The sequence below is a fragment of the Chlorocebus sabaeus genome, chromosome 20 (genome assembly GCF_047675955.1).
Source record: "Chlorocebus sabaeus isolate Y175 chromosome 20, mChlSab1.0.hap1, whole genome shotgun sequence".
NCBI classification, from domain to species: Eukaryota; Metazoa; Chordata; class Mammalia; order Primates; family Cercopithecidae; genus Chlorocebus; species Chlorocebus sabaeus.
The window spans coordinates 36,368,805-36,388,714 of record NC_132923.1 but is presented as its reverse complement, the minus strand read 5'-3'; the positions used below and the strand labels follow the sequence as shown (position 1 = coordinate 36,388,714).

The following is a 19,910-nucleotide window of genomic DNA, read 5'->3' as shown; positions in this document are numbered from 1 at the left end:
ATACAGCTGGCTGTATTAACCATATGGGAGCTGACCTCCCAGAATATCTAAGCTTACTTTCTGGTTGTACATTTCTTTTCTTTTTTTCTTTTTAATTCTCTTTTTGAAATAGAGTTTTGCTCTTGTCGCCCACGCTGGAGTGCAGTGGCACAATCTTGGCTCGCTGCAACCTCTGCCTCCTGGGTTCAAACAATTCTCCCACCTCAGCCTCCTGAGTAGTTGGGACTATAGGTGCTGGCCACCACACCTGGCCAATTTTTGTATTTTTAGCAGAGACAGGGTTTCACCATGTTGGCCAGGCTGGTCTCAAACTCCTGACCTTACATAATCCACCTGCCTTGGCCTCCCAAAGTACTGGGATTACAGGCATGAGCCACTGTGCCCAGCCTCTGGCTGTACACGTCTAAAGATAAGTAAACTTAAGGAAAAGCATCTCCAAAAGAGTTCTCGGTCTTAAGAAACTTTCACTGCTCACAGAAGAGTTTACTCAAATTGAATTCAAACTTTTATTACTTTTCTCACTTAAATTATTCTTAATCTTAAAATTCAAGGAATTTGCCAGGTGTAGTGGTTCATGCCTGTAATCCCAGCACTTTGGGAGGCTGAGGCAGGAGGATTGCTTGAGACCAGAAGTTCAACACCAGCCTGGGCAACATAATGAGACCACGTCTCTACAAAAAACTTAAAAATTAGTTGGGCATAGTGGCGCATGCCTATAGTCCCAGCTACACAGGAGGCTGGGGCAGAAGGATTGCTTGGGCCTGAGAGGTCGAGGTTGCAGTGAGCCACGATCATAGCACTGCACTCCAAACTGGTGACAGGGTGAGACTCTGCCAAGAATAATAATAATAATAATAAAACAATAATAATAATAAAAAAATTAAAATTCCAGGAATTCAATTTTGAAAGACTTGCTTCTTTTTGAGAGGGTAAGTAGAGCGGGTAACATAATCTGCCATACAGCTATATTTCCATTATTTTAAGCAGAAAACAAAAAAAAAGCTTAAAAATGGTTTTAAGAATCTCCATATCTAAACAGTATTATTAAACACAAAAACAACAACAAAGAATTAGACTTAAGTTTAATGTTTTACCCCATACCTTTAATTCTAGTCTAAAAAAGATCACTATTTAAAGTACAATAGAAGTTTCTCTAACCTACAAGCACATTTGCCCCATCTTCTATTAACAATAATAACATTTTCTGCGTAGCCAACCTTATATGTTATATTCTGGCAGTTTTCATCCACAGAAGCATTAAGGATAGGAAACTGTAGTAATCCCAAGGAAGCAGCCTGTTTAACAGAAAAAGAATGCAATTTTAGCACTTTTAACTCAGAAAGGATAGGGAATTTGAAACAATAAGAGGTATAAAAGGAGGGAGAGAGTGAACTCTTATTTATGCTGAGTTTAATTTCAAGTCTACATGTATCTAGTCACATTATTGCCAATGTTACCTTCAAGCAGTGTAGAACTAGGTCACCCTAATCATTAAAGAATGAAAGATAGTCAGGTAGCTTGTAAACATCAAGGAGATTTTCAAAATAATGATGCAGACCAGCCAAAGTTCCAAAGAAAACGCCTAAATTCTAGGTGATCTCCTCACTGACATGTTGAATCGTAAGATTTCCATGAGAAGTAAACCTATGGTTCAAAACTAGGAATCAAAACACAAAAAAGCAGGTAAGCTATTTCCGTGTGTGGAAAGAACACGTAATGAGGATTTCAAAGCACACTGACCATTAGATGCCAATTTGCTACTTGGTGTCCTTGGCCAGCTGAAGGGCAGAGATGGCCTGAACATTTACTTTACAGTTCAAGTCTCACTGAATAGCATTTACATTTTCCCTCTCTGCCGCCTTCTCCCTTTCTTTTTCCTTTTGTCATTTACTACCATTTCTCTCCTATCTATATTCAGATTTCCCTAACTGTATCCAAATGTTCTTGATATCTGTTCCCCTGCCCATTCGGGATCTAATAATCAAGTTTCATACCTTACATGTGGTGGTCATGCATTGTATTAAATTTAAAAGATAGCAAAATAAAAATGCTTAAGATCATTCTTAAAAACAATTCCCTTCCCCACTGCCCTTTTCTGGTCCCTGTTAAAGTTCTTTACATGCATTGTGTTATTTTTCTCAGTGCATCAGGGGTCTTCATGGAAAAAAATCAAATTCTTGAACTAGAGAGTTAAGAAAAAAGTTTAAATATATAGAGACATTTCACAGTCATTAATTTAGTTAGGACAGGTTAAGAGAGTAGATGAACTGAAGAAAAATACAACGAAAAGAACTGCTATGAGTTCCTTAATTTTTATGACTTGGAAGTTTTTTTCTTGTTTGTTTTTGAGACAGGGTCTTGCTTTGTCACCCAGGCTGGAGTGCAGTGGCATGATCTCAGCTCACTGTAGCCTCAACCTCCTTGGTTTGAGTGATCCTCCTGCCTCAGCCTCCCGAGTAGCTGGGACTACAGGTGTGTGCCACCATGCCCAGGTAACTTTTGTATTTTTTGTAGAGATGGGGTTTCACCATTCTGCCCAAGCTGTTCTTGAACTCCTGAGCTCAAGCAATCTGCCTGCCTTGAGAGAACCCTTTCTTAGAAAAAAAAAAAAAAAAGGGAGATAAAGGAGAACAGTTTCTGCCTCATGAGGCTCAGCACCCAGTAAGTGAGTAAGTGAAGAGAAAACTGAGTAAGCACTCACAATGCACTGAGATAAGTAACAGTGGGAAACAAGAGTATTTAATTCAAATAGTGACAGCCACAGAAGGAGTCTGTACCTGACCACAATTTGGGATTTATTTGCAGGTGTTTGATGGAGAAGAAGGGGTACTTTGAGTGGAATTGTGTATTCTAGCAATTATGGGTAGCTTCATATGAGGGAGTGAGATAAGAACAGAGAGGCAGGCAGCAGAGACTTACAACACATTTGTATGCCACACTAAGGAGTATGGAAATTATCCTAAAGGCAATGAAAGGGAACCACTGAAAAGAATCAGAGAATATTACAATAATTTGATTTACAGAAGACCAGTCTTGGTGCAGTGTAGAGAAAGGACTGAACATGCTCGCATTAGAGACATCAGTATGTCCTTCAGAGTAGAACAGACCAGAATCTGAAAGAGCTTCTCCAACTGTTAGCTATAAGTCCTTAACAAGTTTCTCAACCTCTCTGAGCCCCAATTTCCTTAAATGGAAAGTGGGGATAGTAATATTTACATGTCAGGGTTACTTGAGAATTAAGAGATAATGTATACAGCATGCTTAATACGGAGCTGGGCACATGGTAACTGCTGCACAGTCACTAATGTGAGCTAGACTGTAAGCTGCTCAAGGTCAGCTGATGATCTTACTCCATTTTATACTGGTCCCAAGGCTTAGCACTAGAAATGATTCCCAGGAGCCTCAATATAAGTTTGTTGAATAAATGAAAATAAATATTAAATATATGTCAGTGATATTGCAAAATTAATATCAAGTCTCATTTTAGTTCAAACCAGGACTTGGCTGGAGTGATCCTTTTAGGATTAAAGGCTTTACTTAACTGGCAGAATTGTCTCTACCTAGCTCAAAGATAAGTAGCTAAAAATATGATATAGACATTTCAATTTTATAATTTCCTATTAAACAAAGAAATGGCACATTTTCTAACTATTTGATGTTGTGAAAAGTAATATTTTTATTCAAGGTCACAGTCAACACATTGTATGTTGGCAAAGCAAAATTTAAATGTCCTACTTGGGGGGCCGGATGCGGTGGCTCACGCCTGGAATTCCAGCACTTTGGGAGTCCGAGGTGGGTGTGGATCACCTGAGGTCAGGAGTTCGAGACCAGCCTGACCTACATGGTGAAACCACGTCTCTACTAAAAATACAAAATTAGCCAGGCATGGTGGCAGGTGCCTGTATTCCCAGCTACTTGGGAGGCTGAGGCAAGAGAATTATTTGAACCCGGGAGGCAGAGGTTGCAGTGAGCCGAGTTCGCGCCATTGCACTCCAGCCTGGTTGACAAGAGCAAAACTCTGTCTCAAAAAAACAAACAAACAAATAAATGTCCTACTCAAGCTTTGTTTGAAATGAATGAAATCTCACCTTTAAGAAGAAAGGCATAAAGGAGAGTTTAATTCCACGAGCAAAAGCAATGGGTTTTAATTCTTCTCGGAGCTTAACCAGTTCAGTAAGGTCAACCTCATCACAATAACCAAAATGAGGTATCTTCAGGGCTGCAGACATAGTCTTGACCATTGCTTTTTGAAAGCCTGAAAAGCATTCAATTATTATTCATTTATTTAAATTCTTAAATCTCTTCATCCTTTTTTTTTTTAAAGAAACTAAAATGGAAGGTTCTCTAATGTCCTTTACTCTCTCAGCTAAACCCTTCTTCTTACTACTCTCTTCATTTTTTTTTTTTTAAAGAAACTAAAATGAAGGTTCTCTAATGTCCTTTACTCTCTCAGTTAAACCCTTCTTCTTACTACTCTCTTCATTACGTTACCTTACATTGAAAGTCACTAATTTCAAAGCTGGAACATTGACTGCATCATGACACTCAGTGGCAAATGCAATAACATAGCAGGTAACTGCTTTAAATGCTGTGTTAGATAAAACATTCAAAAGAATGCAAGCCATGTATTTCCCTAACAGTTTTCCTGCAAAGCCACTCTTCTGGAAGTTAATCATTCCAAGAGTTTATACATAACAAATCAGAACTAGTTATTTTGAAAGCTAACTACAAACAGTGAATGTTTAAAATATCCTGTGTGTCTTCAAACAGAGCAATTATCAGTATACAAGTTTATACTTTAAGAAACCTGCTAACGTATTCCTCTTCAGAAGTTAATGGTGCACATAAATTGGAAGTGTTTCCCGGAAAAGCTGTTATTTCATCATTTAAAAATTATGGCCAGGCACGGTGAGTGGCTCATGCCTGTAATCTCTGCACTTTGGGAGTCCGAGGAGGGTGGATCACCTGAGGTCAGGAGTTTGAGACCAGCCCGGCCAACATGATGAAACCCTGTTTCTACTAAAAATACAAAAAATTAGCTGAGCATGGTGGCATGCACCTGTAATCCCAGATACTCAGGAGGCTGAGGCAGGAGAATCGCTTGAACCTGAAAGGCAGAGGCTGCAGTGAGCTGAGATCGTGCCACTGCACTCCAGTCTGGGCAACAAGAGCAAAAATCCGTATCAAAAACCAAAAAAATAAAAAAATAAATTATATGCTGACTGAGGTTGAACTTTCCCTTCAGTAAGACTTGAAAACACCATATTATATACGTTTACTGAGGTAGCTTCCCCCAAAATAAATGAACTATTGCCTTATATTATTGTTATTATTATCATTACCTTTTATGGGTTCTGTTTTGTCTTTGCCTGTGAATACTGGAGGTTTTGATACTGGTATAGGAATAGTCATGTCTTTTGGCTTTGGTGGAGGTGGCATAATTTCAGCTTTTGGTGAAGGAGGTAATATAGCTCCTGTCTGCTTTTCCAAATAGTTGAGGATATCTTCTTTAAGTATTCTGCCATCTTTTCCTGAGCCAACAACTTCACTCAGCTTAATCTAAAAAATGATATATTTTAATGCCAAAAATACAACTACTTAAAAATATCATTAAAGTTTCAAAATGGAATTTGATCAGTTGACGGTAAAATATATCTGTCCAATAAACTAGTAAAAAGAAATAACCTTTTCATTTTCTACTTAAGTAATCATTTATTACTTTGTATACATGGTTCACATGTGCATGTGATAACCAACGGGTATCTATATTATATATAATCTAGAGCTATTTATGAAAACTTACTTTTTAAAACAAAATTTTGTAGAGACAGGGTCTCACTCTGTTGCCCTGGCTGGTCTTGAACTCCTAGCCTCAAGCCATCCTCTCAACTCAGCCTCCCAAATGTGCTGGAATTACAGGCGTGAGCCACTTTGCCCAGCTGAAAACTTACATTTTTATACTCAAGTATTTTAAAATCTCTTGCATAATTCTTACTCGACCTTTTCTATTCTTGGGGACTACATAAGAAGAGGGAGAGCTGAGAATTTAAGAGAAACTAAATGCTCTACCAAATTTAGACCAATGTTTCTGACGTTGGCTATCAGTTAAAAACGTAACAGCTTAGATGATCATAATACAAAAGCTCTCTCAAATGTTATTTTTCTAGTAGTTGCTTTGGAAAGATCAGTACAAAACATTTAATTCTATTTAAATACAAATAAACATAAGAGCTTGGAATGATCTCCTCACATATAGTATGTATTAATTTCTTAGGAATAGGCCCCATTTCATTTGTATTAGGGCATCTCTAAGGATGTCTAAAATAATAAAGGACTTTACTAAGGCAAACACTAAGTGTGTAACAAATGGACTATGAAAATTTAAACAAATAATTTTTAGGCAGTTACAAACAACTGTAAATGCCACTGGTTCTTAATTTTAAACAACCTCAATTCAGAAATATGCACACTGAAAGAAAAAAGATGATTTCTGATAACTAAATCCAATATTTAATCTTTAGTAATCACACAAGCATTCTACCCAAGTATCCTATCCACATCTTGAGGGAGTGTTTTAGGAAAGCGAAATCATACATTTCTTCTATATATTCCTTTCTATATTATTAAGAAAAAAATTATTAAAATGCTTTATAGATTTCAAAGCGATATGTTAAATCATTATTTCATCGGATGCCCTTAATAACCTAGTGTTCCATGTTACTATATCTATTTTCTGCTATGCCAAATGGTCTTCATACTTAAACACGTTTAAGGGTTACATAAAATTTCATCAAGGATACATAACATAATTTGACTTTGAACATGTATGCATCTTCTAATTTTTGGCTATATAAAATACAAGGAAGAATGTATCCTAGATTATTTTCTGGGAATTGTTCCCCTGTGGCAGGATAACTGGCTGAAAGAATATGAACATTTTAATGACTCTATTACATATTTCACAAAATATAAACTTTTATTTTTTTCCCACAGCAACCTTAGTTTTCTCAAAAAGAGACCAAAAAAAAAGTCTCATTGTGGGGCACAGTGGAAAGTATTCAGGCTTCAGAACCAGAAAGATTTGTGTTCAAATTCCTAGTTCAGTTTACTTGGTTTTAGATAAGTTAATCAACCTTCCTGCAGGGTCCTTGTGAGGATTACAGATAATGTGTCTACAGTGTCTGGCACATATGTCCTCCAATAATGGAGGCAATGATTGTTGAGGCTGTATGTAACGTCTAAGAGCACAGGTTTTGGAGTGATATAGACTCACTTTCGAATCCTGGCTCTGTTGCTGTGTTAGCTGTGTGACCTTAGACTAGTTGCTTAAACCCTCCAAGTCTTAAAACAGCTCCTTATCTTACGGGGTTAAATGAGAATATGTAAATACCTATCCCAGTGCCAGGGAGCCACCCTGCCTGGTATTCCACCTTCCATTCAGTCAATGACTGGCAGAGGAAGTACAAAAGGCGGGCCTCCTTGCCTCAAAGCAGTAATTCTGTGGTTCTCCCCTTCACCTTCAGATCAGGCCGGAGTCTTTCTTTTTTTCCTTAGGACCATGGCAAGCTTTGGGACAGGCCAGATGCTTGATACCATAACCATGTCTGGCCAGTTTCCCTTCTCTTCCCTTTCTTATCCTGCCTCCTTCATTCCCTTTACAGGTTTTCCCTCCTTCAAATTCCTATCTCGTGCTGCGCCTCTAGAATACCTGACCTAAGACTTGGTATTTACAAGTGCTCAATAAATGGTAACTCTTACTGTTATTAGGCTCCAAGAAAGAATAATAAAATCACAGTGCTCAATTGACAGTAAGTAATAAGTTTACAACTTCTCTTTTCTCCCATGTATTTTTATGCAACTATCATTTTTCAGTAGCAAATATTTTCATGTTTCCTTAATTTCACTGAGCCATTTCATCATGGGATAGTTGGCTAATTTTTCAGAGATACAAATGTACACTTTCTATACAATCTCAGACTTAAATATTAAGAGAACTTACATTGTTTTCCATTGCCAGACGGCGAACTGCAGGAGTTGCCAGTGTTTTTCGGCCCTTTATCTCTTGGTGTGTATGTTCATCATGGGACACTGCAGGAGTTTCAACAACATCTTCTTCTGAATCTGGTAACAAGGTAAAACTTAACTTCAGTTGAATTTTTTTTTTTAAATCTTAGTGGCCTATAATATCTAAATAAATTCAAGTTATTGTCTAAATATATAGAAGTTGAACTACTTCAGAACAGGAAAACACAACTATCCTAATGGTATGGGTTGAGTGGGGGCATATGTGTGCTGGTACCTGGTACTTTTTAATTATTAGTATCTGGTGGATATGTCACTCCTGTTGAAATAATATAGCAGCTACAAGTTAAAAAAAGAGAGTTTTCCTCAAGAAATTTTAAAATGTGTTTGGATAGGTGCAGTGGCTCATGCCTGCAATCCCAGCAATTTGGGAGGTCAAGGCAGGAAGATCACCTGAGCCCAGGCATTCAAGACTAGCTGTGGCAACATAAAGAGATCCCATCTGTACAAAAAATTTAAAAATTAGCTGAGCTTGGTGGCACACGCCTGTGGTCCCAGCTACTTGGGAGACCAAGGTGGGAGGATTGCTTGAGCCCAGGAGGTCAAGGCAGCAGTGAGCTTGCATCACTGCACTCCAGCCTGGATGACAGTGAGATCCTGTCTCAAAAAAAAAAAAAAAAATTGTATTTTAAACATTTTTCTAATAAGATTCTCATTAATATTTACAAACAGCATGGAATAAGGATCAAATGTAAGATAAATTACATGAAAGAATGGGCTGGGCACAATGGTTCACACCTGTAATCCCAATACTCTAGCAGGCCAAGGTGGGTGGATCACTTACTTGAGCCTAGGAGTTTAAGACCAGCCTGGGCAATAAAGTGAGACTCCCTGTCTCTACAAGTGAATGTTAAAAATTAGCTGGGTACGATAGCACACATCTGTGGTCCCAGCTACACAGGAAGCTGGGGAGGGAGAATCACTTAAGCCCAGGAAATCAAGCCTGCAGTGAGCCATGTTGGCACCTCTGCACTCTAGGTTGGCTCAAAAAGTGAGACCCAGTCTCAAAAAAATCCGCACCAGACAAGAATCATAAAATCTTTGACAATCTTAAACACTTTCGTGAGATGACATAGTATTTAAAAGTTTGCTCTGCTTTGAGTAGTTTAAGAAATGCGTGGTGGCTGGGCATGGTTGCTCACACCTGTAATCCCAACACTTTGGGAGGTAAAGGCGGGAGAATTGCTTGAGGCCAGGAGTTCCAGAACAGCCAGGGCAACATAGGGAGACCCTCTCTCTACAAAAAATTTAAAAATTAGCCAGGTGTGGTGGGGTGTGCCTGTATTCCCAGCTACTCAAGACGCTGAAGTGGGAGGATCACTTGGGCCCAAGAGGTCAAGGCTGCAATGAGTCATGATCGCACAACTGCACTCCAGCCTGGATGACAAACCAAGGCTGCCTCAAAAAGAAAAAAAAAAAAAAAAAAGGAAAGAAAAAAGAACTGCTATGGCTAATGCTAACTTGGTTGTTTTATTCTCTAGTTCTGGATTCTTGTAATTAGAAAAAGCATCTCAGGCTACTAGCATATATTTCTGCAAGCAAAAGAAAAATGTTTTTGAGAGCATTTAATTGTCAAATTCTGCTGTTAGGAAATCAGTGATGTATATATATAGCAGAATCTGAATTGGTAGATTAAAGACTGACAGAACTTCTGAAAATGAACAGACAACTGAATTTGCTTTGACAGTTTTGACATTCATTTCTAGGTAAATAAAAATCTTCTACGATTACAACTGTGATAAGACAGTCTATTCATTCCTCTTTACTAGTCTATGAATTGGCCCAGTGGAGCTACAAAGAAATTCTCCTAAAGGTGAGGAAGGGAAGAGAAAAAAACCCCAAAACTTGTATTGAGCACCTATTATGTGTCAAATACTGTGCTGCATATGCAGTATCTTAATTTACTTTTCATTCCAACTGTTTAAGATAGGTGTTATTAACCCTATTTTACAGACATTTTAAAAAGTGAGGTTTGACTGAACGGATTGGCTCAAGGTCAGACACCTAATAAATCTAATTGCTGAATTCAGTCCTGGGGCTGACTCAGTCTGTGCTGTTTCCATTAGTTCACGGACCGAGTAAATTTTCTTTCTGGTCAAAGTAGCTAGAATACAACTCCTATCGTTCAAGGCATAATTTTGTTGAATTTTCAGAATCCCTGTATATTCCCTACATTGGTTAAAGTCATTGGAGAAATGAGTAAGAAAGATTAGCATGAGGAACTAAGATCCAAAGGAAAATCAGAGGATTCAATGGTAGGAACCCCAATATGGTAGGAACTCCAATGCTAACTTGGATAATGCATATTTGCTGAAGACAAGGTATAAATATCCAAATATATTCATATACAAAAATTATGACATTATTTCCAAAAGACCAAGTAATTTATTGCTACTCACCTTTCTGGAAAACATTTTGTGATACATTAACTATAAAGTACTACCCTTTTAGAGTAAGTTGGGTGTAAATATGAGTGACAAACTTACTTGTGAGAAGTCACTCATGTATTACTTCTAATAGTCATGTAGTTGTCGGAAGAACGCTGTCTCTTAACCAAGTAATAAAATACCACCTTACTACACAGCACTTTAAATAATCTTCAAAGTGTTTTATTTTTTGCTTTTTTATTATTATTTTTTTTAAATACAGACAGTGTCTCACTACATTGCCCAGGCTCGTCTTGAACTTCTGGCTTCAAGTGATCCTCCTGCCTTGTCCTCCTTCAGTGTTTTTACACATATTTTTCCTCTGATTACAAAAAGGTTATGAGTATGCAGGACAGATTTCTTAAAGTTACCAATGTAGAAACGGACTCTAAGGGGGATGAAGTTGACCAAACTTGAATTTCACAAGTCTCCCCAATTGATATGACTTTCGTGTTTCTAGCATTACAGTCTAATATGTGAGATTTTAGCCTTTGATGATTGATCTTCAGTTAGGGAATTAGAGTACAGTTAAAGCTTTAACTAATTTTAAGAAACAGCAAACAAACTCTGGTAAGTAAGCATTTTTTCTTATGAAGCCTGTCAATTTAGTGTTAAGGTAATTCCTCGTAGAAAGCAAATTTATAATAAAACCACATTATTTCAGGTTAACTAAATAAAAGAATAATATGAATTGATAAAAGTAAAACTGTGAAACTGCAATATTCTTAGGTATTTCTAAGAACAACATTAAGTGATCCAATTAATTCACTCAGCTAGGAGAAATTCTTTTAAGGAAAATGCTTTGAAATACTAAAGTATTCAAGTGTGTTTGGAAGACCTTTCTTCATTCAATTTATATTTCAACCAAATGTTTATAAATTGAAAATTAAGGACATCCAAACTAGACATTTCATTGCATTGTCTTTTTCACTTCAAATTATTAAAACAGTGAATTCAATCAATTTAATCTACAATAGGCTGTACAAAATGAACAGTTATAGCTACCAAGAGCACCTACTATGCCTAGCATTGAACCATGCAATTTATGTTACTGAATGTAATTTAGTTAGATGATACACTGCATTCTTGGAATGGTTTTATGTCAAAGAGCTTTTCTTTAAAACATTTTATACTAATCCTGGTAAACATTTCAATATTATAAAATCTATGCATTTATAAACTAAACTGTGTTGCTGCAGTAGAATTTTGTAAATATGCATATGTACAGTGTTAGAAAGTAAGTCCCATTGCTTTAGATGCAAAATGAAGCGGATATCCATCCTCTCTGAACTAAATTATCAGTGTAACAAAGTGGTTAGGAGCATGGGCTTTCACATTAAACAGAGCTGAGGTCAAATCCTAGCTCCACCACTTAGTAGCTATGTAATCATAGGCAGGTAATTTAACCTCTGAGTCTCAATGGTCCATGTGTCAAAAGCAGATATTACATTTGTTAAATGAGATGTATATATAGTATTAGCACAGAGAAACCAATCAACAATATATGTTGATGTTAAGGGGTAAATGCAATATAATGGCAGAATAATTAATTAGTTTTATAAAGTATTCCTCTAAAGCTCACGTCCCTCTTTCTCCTCCTTTCACTGCCCCATGGTACCTCTCAATTAGGTATAGTAATTCTCCACTTATCTGGTGGTAGAGCATCCTGGCAACTTCATCTTAACAAAGCTTCCTGGCCCAGAGTACCTAAAATAGGTGCCACACAGCCTCAGCATTAAAACCACGCACTTGACCCAGAGGAAAGGGATTTAGACTGTTCATCAGCTCCTATTTGCCACTGTTAGCAAATACTTCTTAACAAACTTGGTTATATGTCTTCTCAGAAAGGAAGGTGGGTGATGACCTGGCACAATGACAATCTAAACGGCTGAAAAACTAAAAATCAAACGCAGAATTGTATTGTTTATAGTACAACGGTGAATGTTCATGTCTTTGCATAATCAAAAAAGCTTATTCAATATCCTCACTTTAAGAAGTAACATATATGAAGTTTTAAAAACAAAATTAATGATTTCTCTGAAAAAAAAGTTTTTGAAAAGTTTTGGTACAAAGAGCTTTAGTTGTTTAGAAAAGTGAGGAATCATTTTACGGTATTAAATAAATAGAGGGTACAGAAAGCATCTGTCACCATATCAGCTGTAAAGACAACTCCAGGTAACACAATTTAAACTGAGTTGGTTTTAGTTTTGTTTTGGTTTTGAGACAGGGTTTCCTCTGTTTGAGTAGACAGGACTACAAGGGTATACTACCACGCCCATCTAATTTTTTTGTTTGTTTTGTGTGTGTATTTTTTTAAGAAACTGGGTCTTGCTCTGTCCCTTGGCTAGAATGCAGTGGCACAATTATAGCTCAATGCAGCCTCAAACTCCTGGGTTCAAGTGATCCTCCCACCTCAGCCTCCTGTAGAGCTGGGACTACAGGTGTGCTCCACCACACTTGGCTAATTTTTAAAAATTTTTGTAGAGATGAGGTTTTGCTGTGTTGCCCAGGCTAGTCTCAAACTCCTGGCTTCAAATCAGCCTCCTACTTGGGCCTCCCAAAGTGCTGGAACTACAGGCATGAGTGACTGCACATGGTCTAAACCAAGTTTACAGTCGACAAGGCACTGAAACATGGAATAGCTTTGATATAATGGTGATAATGTTAAGTAACTAAAAAAAAAAAAAAAAATTAAGTCACTGGATTTCAACTTGCAATTTTTAAAATAATATATACCTTCTTATATGTCACAGATACAAGTTGGCATAAGTGAGTCCAATAAACTGTTTTTAAGTAGAGGTCTGTCTATAGTCAAAGCACTCATAGATAGAACTTGGAGGTCACAAATACAGTTTCCCTCACCAAAATTACCATGACCCTCCAGCTTTGAAAAGCAGACTATGACTATGTTACAAAAGACAGTACTATAGAATGTAATTAGCATTACAAGATAGGACTTAATTTCCAATACTACTATTAAGATGTCTAGTCCTGATCTCTTCTACCCTTCATGGCTCTATGCTATAATAATTTTCCACCTGTAAAATGTTAATAATATAATTTATACTTCTAGAAGACTTTTGTTAGTTTTTTATATAATTGGTTTTACCAGCATTAAGACAGGAAAAACATAAATTCAATATTACTACAAATTCTTGCTTAAGAAAATATATACATAAAATATTTAGAAATCTTTCTCATTTCCACAATTAAAATGAAGCATATATAAATTTCTCTCATTAAACTGAATGTAATGTTCTATAGGCCTGCTTATTTGATACATGGGCTTATGCTTCATAGTTTATTCTTACAATAAAAATGTAAAAAACAAGTCCAAATGTAAAAGCAAAAAGGTACAGATGTGAAATAAAACTAGCATGCAAGATAATTGTTTAGAACATATTATGAATGGCAAATGAAATAGAATGGCTAGCAAGTTATCAGTTGTTTATGTAGAATATTGTCAGATAATTTCTACTGTAAACATAACCTATCCGATGCCATTAATTTTGTTCTAAGCTTTATTGAGATACAGCTGACACACAATAAACTGCACATACATAAAATATAAAGCCTGAGGTTCAGCGCAGTGGCTCACGCCTATAATCCCAGGACTTTGGGAGGCCAAGGCAGGTGGATCACAAGGTCAGGAGATCGAGACTATCCTGGCCAACATGGTGAAACCCTGTCTCTACTAAAAACACAAAAATTAGCTGGGTGTGGTGGTGTGCGCCTGCCTGTAATCCCAGCTACTCGGGAGGCTGAGGCAGGAGATTCACTTAAACCAGAGAGTTGGAGGTTGCAGTGAGCCAATATCATGCCACTGCACTCCAGCCTGGCAACAGAGTGAGACTCTGTCTCGAAAAAAAACAACAAAAAACAAAACAAACAAAAAAATATATATATATAAAATCTGATAAGCTTTGAAATATGTATATACTCATAAAACATCACCATAATCAAGATAATGAACACGTCTACCACTTCCAGAAGTTTCCTCGTACCCCTTGGTAATCCCTCCTTCCCAACCCTTCCTACCCTGCATACTCCATCACCAGGCAACCACTCATTGGTTTTCTGTCATTACAGATTAGTTTGGATTTTGTAAAATTTTATGTACATGGAATCATATAGCATGTTTTCTTTTGAGGGGTGGGGTCTGGCTTCTTTCACTCAGCATAATTTCTTTAAGATTTATCATGTTATAGAGAATATCAATTTTTGTGAAAAAAATTCTCCAGAAAAAAACAGGCCCCCACAAAATGTACTGTGATTTTGTAGTTTGCTATACCCAGACTTATTAAGTTGGATCTTACTTGAGATGTCAAAACAAACTAAAAACAAAACCAGCACCAGGTGTAGTGGCTCATGCCTATAATCCCAGCAATTTGGGAGGCGGAGGCAGGCAGATCACTTGAGCCCAGTTCACGACCAGCCTGGCCAACATGGTGAAACCTCATCTCTACTAAAAATACAAAAATTAGCCCGGTGTGGTGGCACATGCCTGTAATCCCAGCTTCTCGGGTAGCTGAGGCAAGTGAATCGCTTGAACCCAGGAGGCAGAGGTTGCAGTGAGCTGAGATGGTGCCACTGCACTCCAGCCTGGGAGACAGAATGAGACTTCATCTCAAAAAAAAGAAAAATAAAAAAATCAAAAGGCCAATTAGCTGGGCATGATGGAGTCCTAACTACTCGGGAAGTTAAGGTGCGAGGACTGCTTGTGCCCAGGAATTCAAGGCTGTAATGAGCTATGATCATGCTACTGCACTCTAGCTTGTACAACAGAGCAAGACTCCGTGTCAAAAAACAAAACAAAACAAAACAAATAAACTCCGACTGTTTACTTGTTCATATAAATAACTTGCTTTTTTAGATGGCTTAAATTGGTATCTAATCTGGTTTCCAGCTTGGGCATTCTAATTTCATGACATCCATAGTACTGTTCGGCATCCTTACTTGTCTCAGTTTACGCCAAGAATAAAACACTCTTTCCTTTCTAAATCTGAATCCAAAAAAAAAAAAAAAATCTGTGTTTATTTCAGGTAATTCTAAAGGTGAATTTTTTGTTTTGTTTTGTTTTTCTTTAAACTTCTCTAAATCACAAAAGCATGCCTTTTTTTTTTTTTTTTTTTTTGAGACAGGGCCCTGCTGTCACCCAGGCTAGAGTGCAGTGGCATTAACAGAGCTCACTAGCTCACTGCAGCCTCTACCTCCTGGGCTCAAGTGATCCTCTCACCTCAGCCTCCCAAGTAGCTGGGACCACAGGTGCACACCACCACACCTGGCTAATTTTTTTATTTTTTGTAGAGATGAGGTCTTGTTATGTTACCCGGGCTGGTCTCAAACTCCTGGGCTCAAGTGATCCTCCCACCTTAACAATCTCCCAAAATGTTAAGATTACTGGCATGAGCCACTGTGCCTAGCCAATTCTTTCAAAAGAAATTTAGAATCAAAGTAATACGAAGCACCCCTAATGCCCACATTATAGCCTCTTACTCATTCTATACTAATACTTAAAGGAACAAGAGCCCCTGAAGAAATGAATGATTCCAGGTGTGGGTGGGAAAAGTATGAGGTGAATCCCAGAACATCTTTTGTGCCAAAAGCAAGGAAGCTTTTAAAAGTTAACAGGACCGTGTTAATAGAACACATAGGAGCCAGCTTGAAGGGGTCACCACTATAACGGGTTTGAGCATCCAGAAGAATAATGACTGTAATCGATTAAACACATGAAATCAGTTGATATACAGTCATGCATTGCTTAATGACAGGAGTATGTTCTGAGAAATGCATTGCTAGGTGATTTCACAATTATCCAAACTTGAGTGTGCACTTACACAAATCTAGATGGTGTAGCCTACTACACATGTAGGCTATATGAAATAGCCCATTGCTCCCAGGTCACAAACCTGTGGAGCATGTTATTGTCCTGGATATTGTAGGTGACTGTAACACAATAGTAAATATTTGTGTATTTAAACATATGTAAACATAAAAGAAGTATAGTAAAGATGTGTTATCATCTTATGGTACCACTGTTGTATATGCAGTCTGTTGTTGACCATAACATCATTATGCGACATGTGACCATACACTCAAACACACACTGAGAATGCTGGAAAAATTAGTATCACCATTTGAAGTGACTACTAAAGGAACTCCTTACTTCCAGAACCAGTAAAGGGAAAGAATTAAGCATTTATTTTCTTTCCAGTAAGAACTGTATTTCATACAGTTAGCATACAGATAGCCCCAACACAGATAGCCCCCACTGATACAGGAGAAAGGTCCACTTGACAGAAGAATGCCAGCTAAAAATGTTAAAGGAATGACAGAATCCCAAAATCATCATTCTATGACCACTAAAGTAATTATTGACTTAGGAAGGATCTCAAATGATATTCGAACCTACTTATTTAGTGTCAAAGCTAACACTACATACATAATTTTCTGGTTACAAAAGGGGAAAACACAACTCTACAATAGAGGGGTAGGGGTATCATTATCCTAGTTCCGTGTTTAAACTTAGCATCACTATGGCAGTCATCAGATGTTAAGTGTATCCTGATGTGAAGCAACATGAAGTACACAACATGATCTATGATGTGTTCCACCCAAAATATTTAACTTGAATTCAGCCTCTATTTTTTAATTTTATTTATTTGTTTCGTTTTGTTTTGTTTTTGTTTTTTCTTTTGTTTGTTTTTGAGCTAGAGTCTCACTCTGTTGCCCAGGCTGGAGTGCAGTGGCACAATCTTGGCTTACCACAACCTCTGCCTCCAGAATTCAAGCAATTGTCCTGTCTCAGCCTCCCGAGTGAGATTACAGGCATGTGCCCCCACACCCGGCTAATTTTTGTATTTTTAGTAGACATGGGGTTTCACTATGTTGGCCAGCCAGGCTGGTCTCAAACTCCTGACCGCAAGTGATTCACCCACCCTGGTCTCCCAAAGTGCTGGAATTACAGGTGTGAGTCACTGAGCCCAGCCTGAATTCAGCCTTTAAAACTTACTTCCAGCTTATAGGAAATATAAGGACTAGAGGAACAAGTTAAATAACACCACAATGCAACAAGACAAATCCAAAAAGTCTGACATTCTGCAAAACAAAGGCAATCTCTTCAAATCAGTATCATGAAACAAAAGTAGAAGAGGATAAACTAGACTAAAAGAGACTTAAGAGATATAACATCTAGGTACAATGTATGGGCCTATATTGGATCCTAGTTTAAAAAAAAAATCAATTGAAATATCAAGGACATTTTGGGGATAATTCAGGAAATCTACATATGGTCTGTCGATCATATAAAATGGAAATAGGCCAATCGTGGTCGCTCATGCCTGTTATTCCAGCACTTTAGGAGGCTGCGGCCAGCAGATCACTTGCGGTCAGGAGTTCAAGACCAGCCTGGCCAATATGGTGAAACCCCATCTCTATAAAAAAATACAAATATTAGCCAGTGGTGCACACCTGTAGTCCCAGTTACTCAGGAGGCTGAGATGGGAGAGTCACTTGAACCTGGGAGGTGGAGGTTGCAGTGAGCCAAGATCACACCACTGTACTCCAGCCTGGGCGACAGAGCAAGACTCCGTCTCAAACAAACAAAAAAATAAAATTGAAATGTACTGTCATGAAAACATAGATGAACAAAGCAAACAGATTGGACTACAGCATATACAATATATTATTTTGGTTAAAAAAATACCTACATGTACACATATGACCTAGAAAAATGTCTGGAATGATATACACGAATGTGTTGAGTGTGATTTGTGAACATTACGATTTTTCTTGTTGTTTTGGTTTTCTGTATTTTAGAACTTTCTGCAATGCACCCCTCCAGCTTTTATAATAATAAAAAGTAGTAGGAGGAAGCCTTCAATAAATCATCTTCTAGCTTTTAGAGGCAACATGTCATAGCAGAAAATATTCTGGACAAGGACTCAGGACATCTAAGTTCTAACTTTGGTCCTGTCACCAACCATTTTGCAAACTGTCCAACCTTTCTTTTTTTTTTTTTTTTTAAGAGATGGAGTCTTGCTCTGTTGCCAGGCTGGAGTGCAGTGGCACGATCTTGGCTTACTGCAACCTGCGCCTCCCGGTTCAAGAGATTCTCCTGCCTCAGCCTCCCAAGTAGCTGGGACTACAGGCACACACCACCATGCCAGGCTAATTTTTGTATTTTTACTAGAGACAGGGTTTCACCACGTTGGCCAGGACGATCTTGATCTCTTGACCTTGTGATCCACCCGCCTCGGCCTCCCAAAGTGCTGGGATTATAGGCGTGAGGCACCGAGCCCAGCCTGTCCAACCTTTCCAGTTGGGTTTAGTTTCTTCATCTGCTAAACTGGAATACTTCACAGAATAATAAATGTAAAAAATTTTATAAATTATACGATGTGATTCTGGAAAAAAAAAAAGATTGTAATATTAGTTATTGTTCTACAGACTGCAGAACTAAGTGTCAGCCAGTCACTGTAATTCAATTACTCCTTCTAGACTTCTGAATTACACTGGGGTATCTTATCTCAGCACTTCCAAGGTGGGAATGCTGGCCTAGGAGTTCTGTTACAGAACCTATTGTTCTTGCAGCCCCTAGTATCAAAACTGATTCCTAGATGATAAAACTTTGGTATACTACAACAGTGCTGTAAGGAACTTCTGAGTTAGCCAGCCAGCTGCCTACTACTACTGGGACTGCCAACTGTTTTAGCTTTCCTCTGTAACATTCTCATGATGAATTACCTTCTGACAGGACATCTACCACTTGTTAAGTCCCATGGTTGCTGCTGCTTCTAAATGCTGGTATCTTTGCTTTCATTTTAATTTTCCTTCTTTTCTCTTCAACTTCTCCTGAAAAACTTTATAACCATCCCCAACAAGAGTGCTTTTTTTTTTTTCTTTTTTTTTCTTTTTGTATCAGTGGCAAACAGAGCAATCCATTATATTAGATTTCATCTTTAGATACTCCAATTTTTGTTCTTAGTGGCCAGTATTTATAGCCTGAATCTTTAATTACTGAGAGAGCTGGTTGCCTCTTTGAACACTAAGGTCTCCAGAAGGCAGGACTTCAGGTAAATGAAGTGTTACTGTACACATTTTTAACATGGCAACTGGCCAAAAGATAATCATGACTCACAGAGAACCTTTTCAATTTTCCTGATTTGGGCTTCCAAAACTCCAGCTCAAATCCTGTAAGTTATTAAAAGTCCATCCCCAACCTTCTTACCCCTCCAAAAGGAGTAACATCACTGACTTATGTGGAACAGTGCATAACGCCACCTGAATGTTTCAGTCATTCCCCAGAGGAGAAAGGATGGGACATCCTCCACCTTTTTTGCAACATCTCATCTCTTCCTTTTGCTATTGCCTTTTCCCTCCACCTTTGGTTTTGTCTTATCC

The 19,910-nt window shown here is 37.8% G+C and overlaps 1 protein-coding gene across 4 annotated transcripts in view; it reads right to left on the bottom strand.

Moving 5' to 3' along the window:
* Window positions 1-19,910, bottom strand: part of DBT (dihydrolipoamide branched chain transacylase E2) — a 69,165-nt gene that overhangs the window by 30,520 nt on the left and 18,735 nt on the right. For all 4 annotated transcript variants that reach the window (XM_007977826.3, XM_007977825.3, XM_073008546.1 and 1 more), the window contains 4 exons: window positions 8,000-8,121; window positions 5,343-5,559; window positions 4,089-4,255; window positions 1,218-1,295 (listed from right to left, as the gene is read on the bottom strand). In XM_007977826.3, coding sequence (XP_007976017.1) covers window positions 1,218-1,295; window positions 4,089-4,255; window positions 5,343-5,559; window positions 8,000-8,121 — 584 coding nt within the window. The remainder of the gene's footprint in view (window positions 1-1,217; window positions 1,296-4,088; window positions 4,256-5,342; window positions 5,560-7,999; window positions 8,122-19,910) is intronic.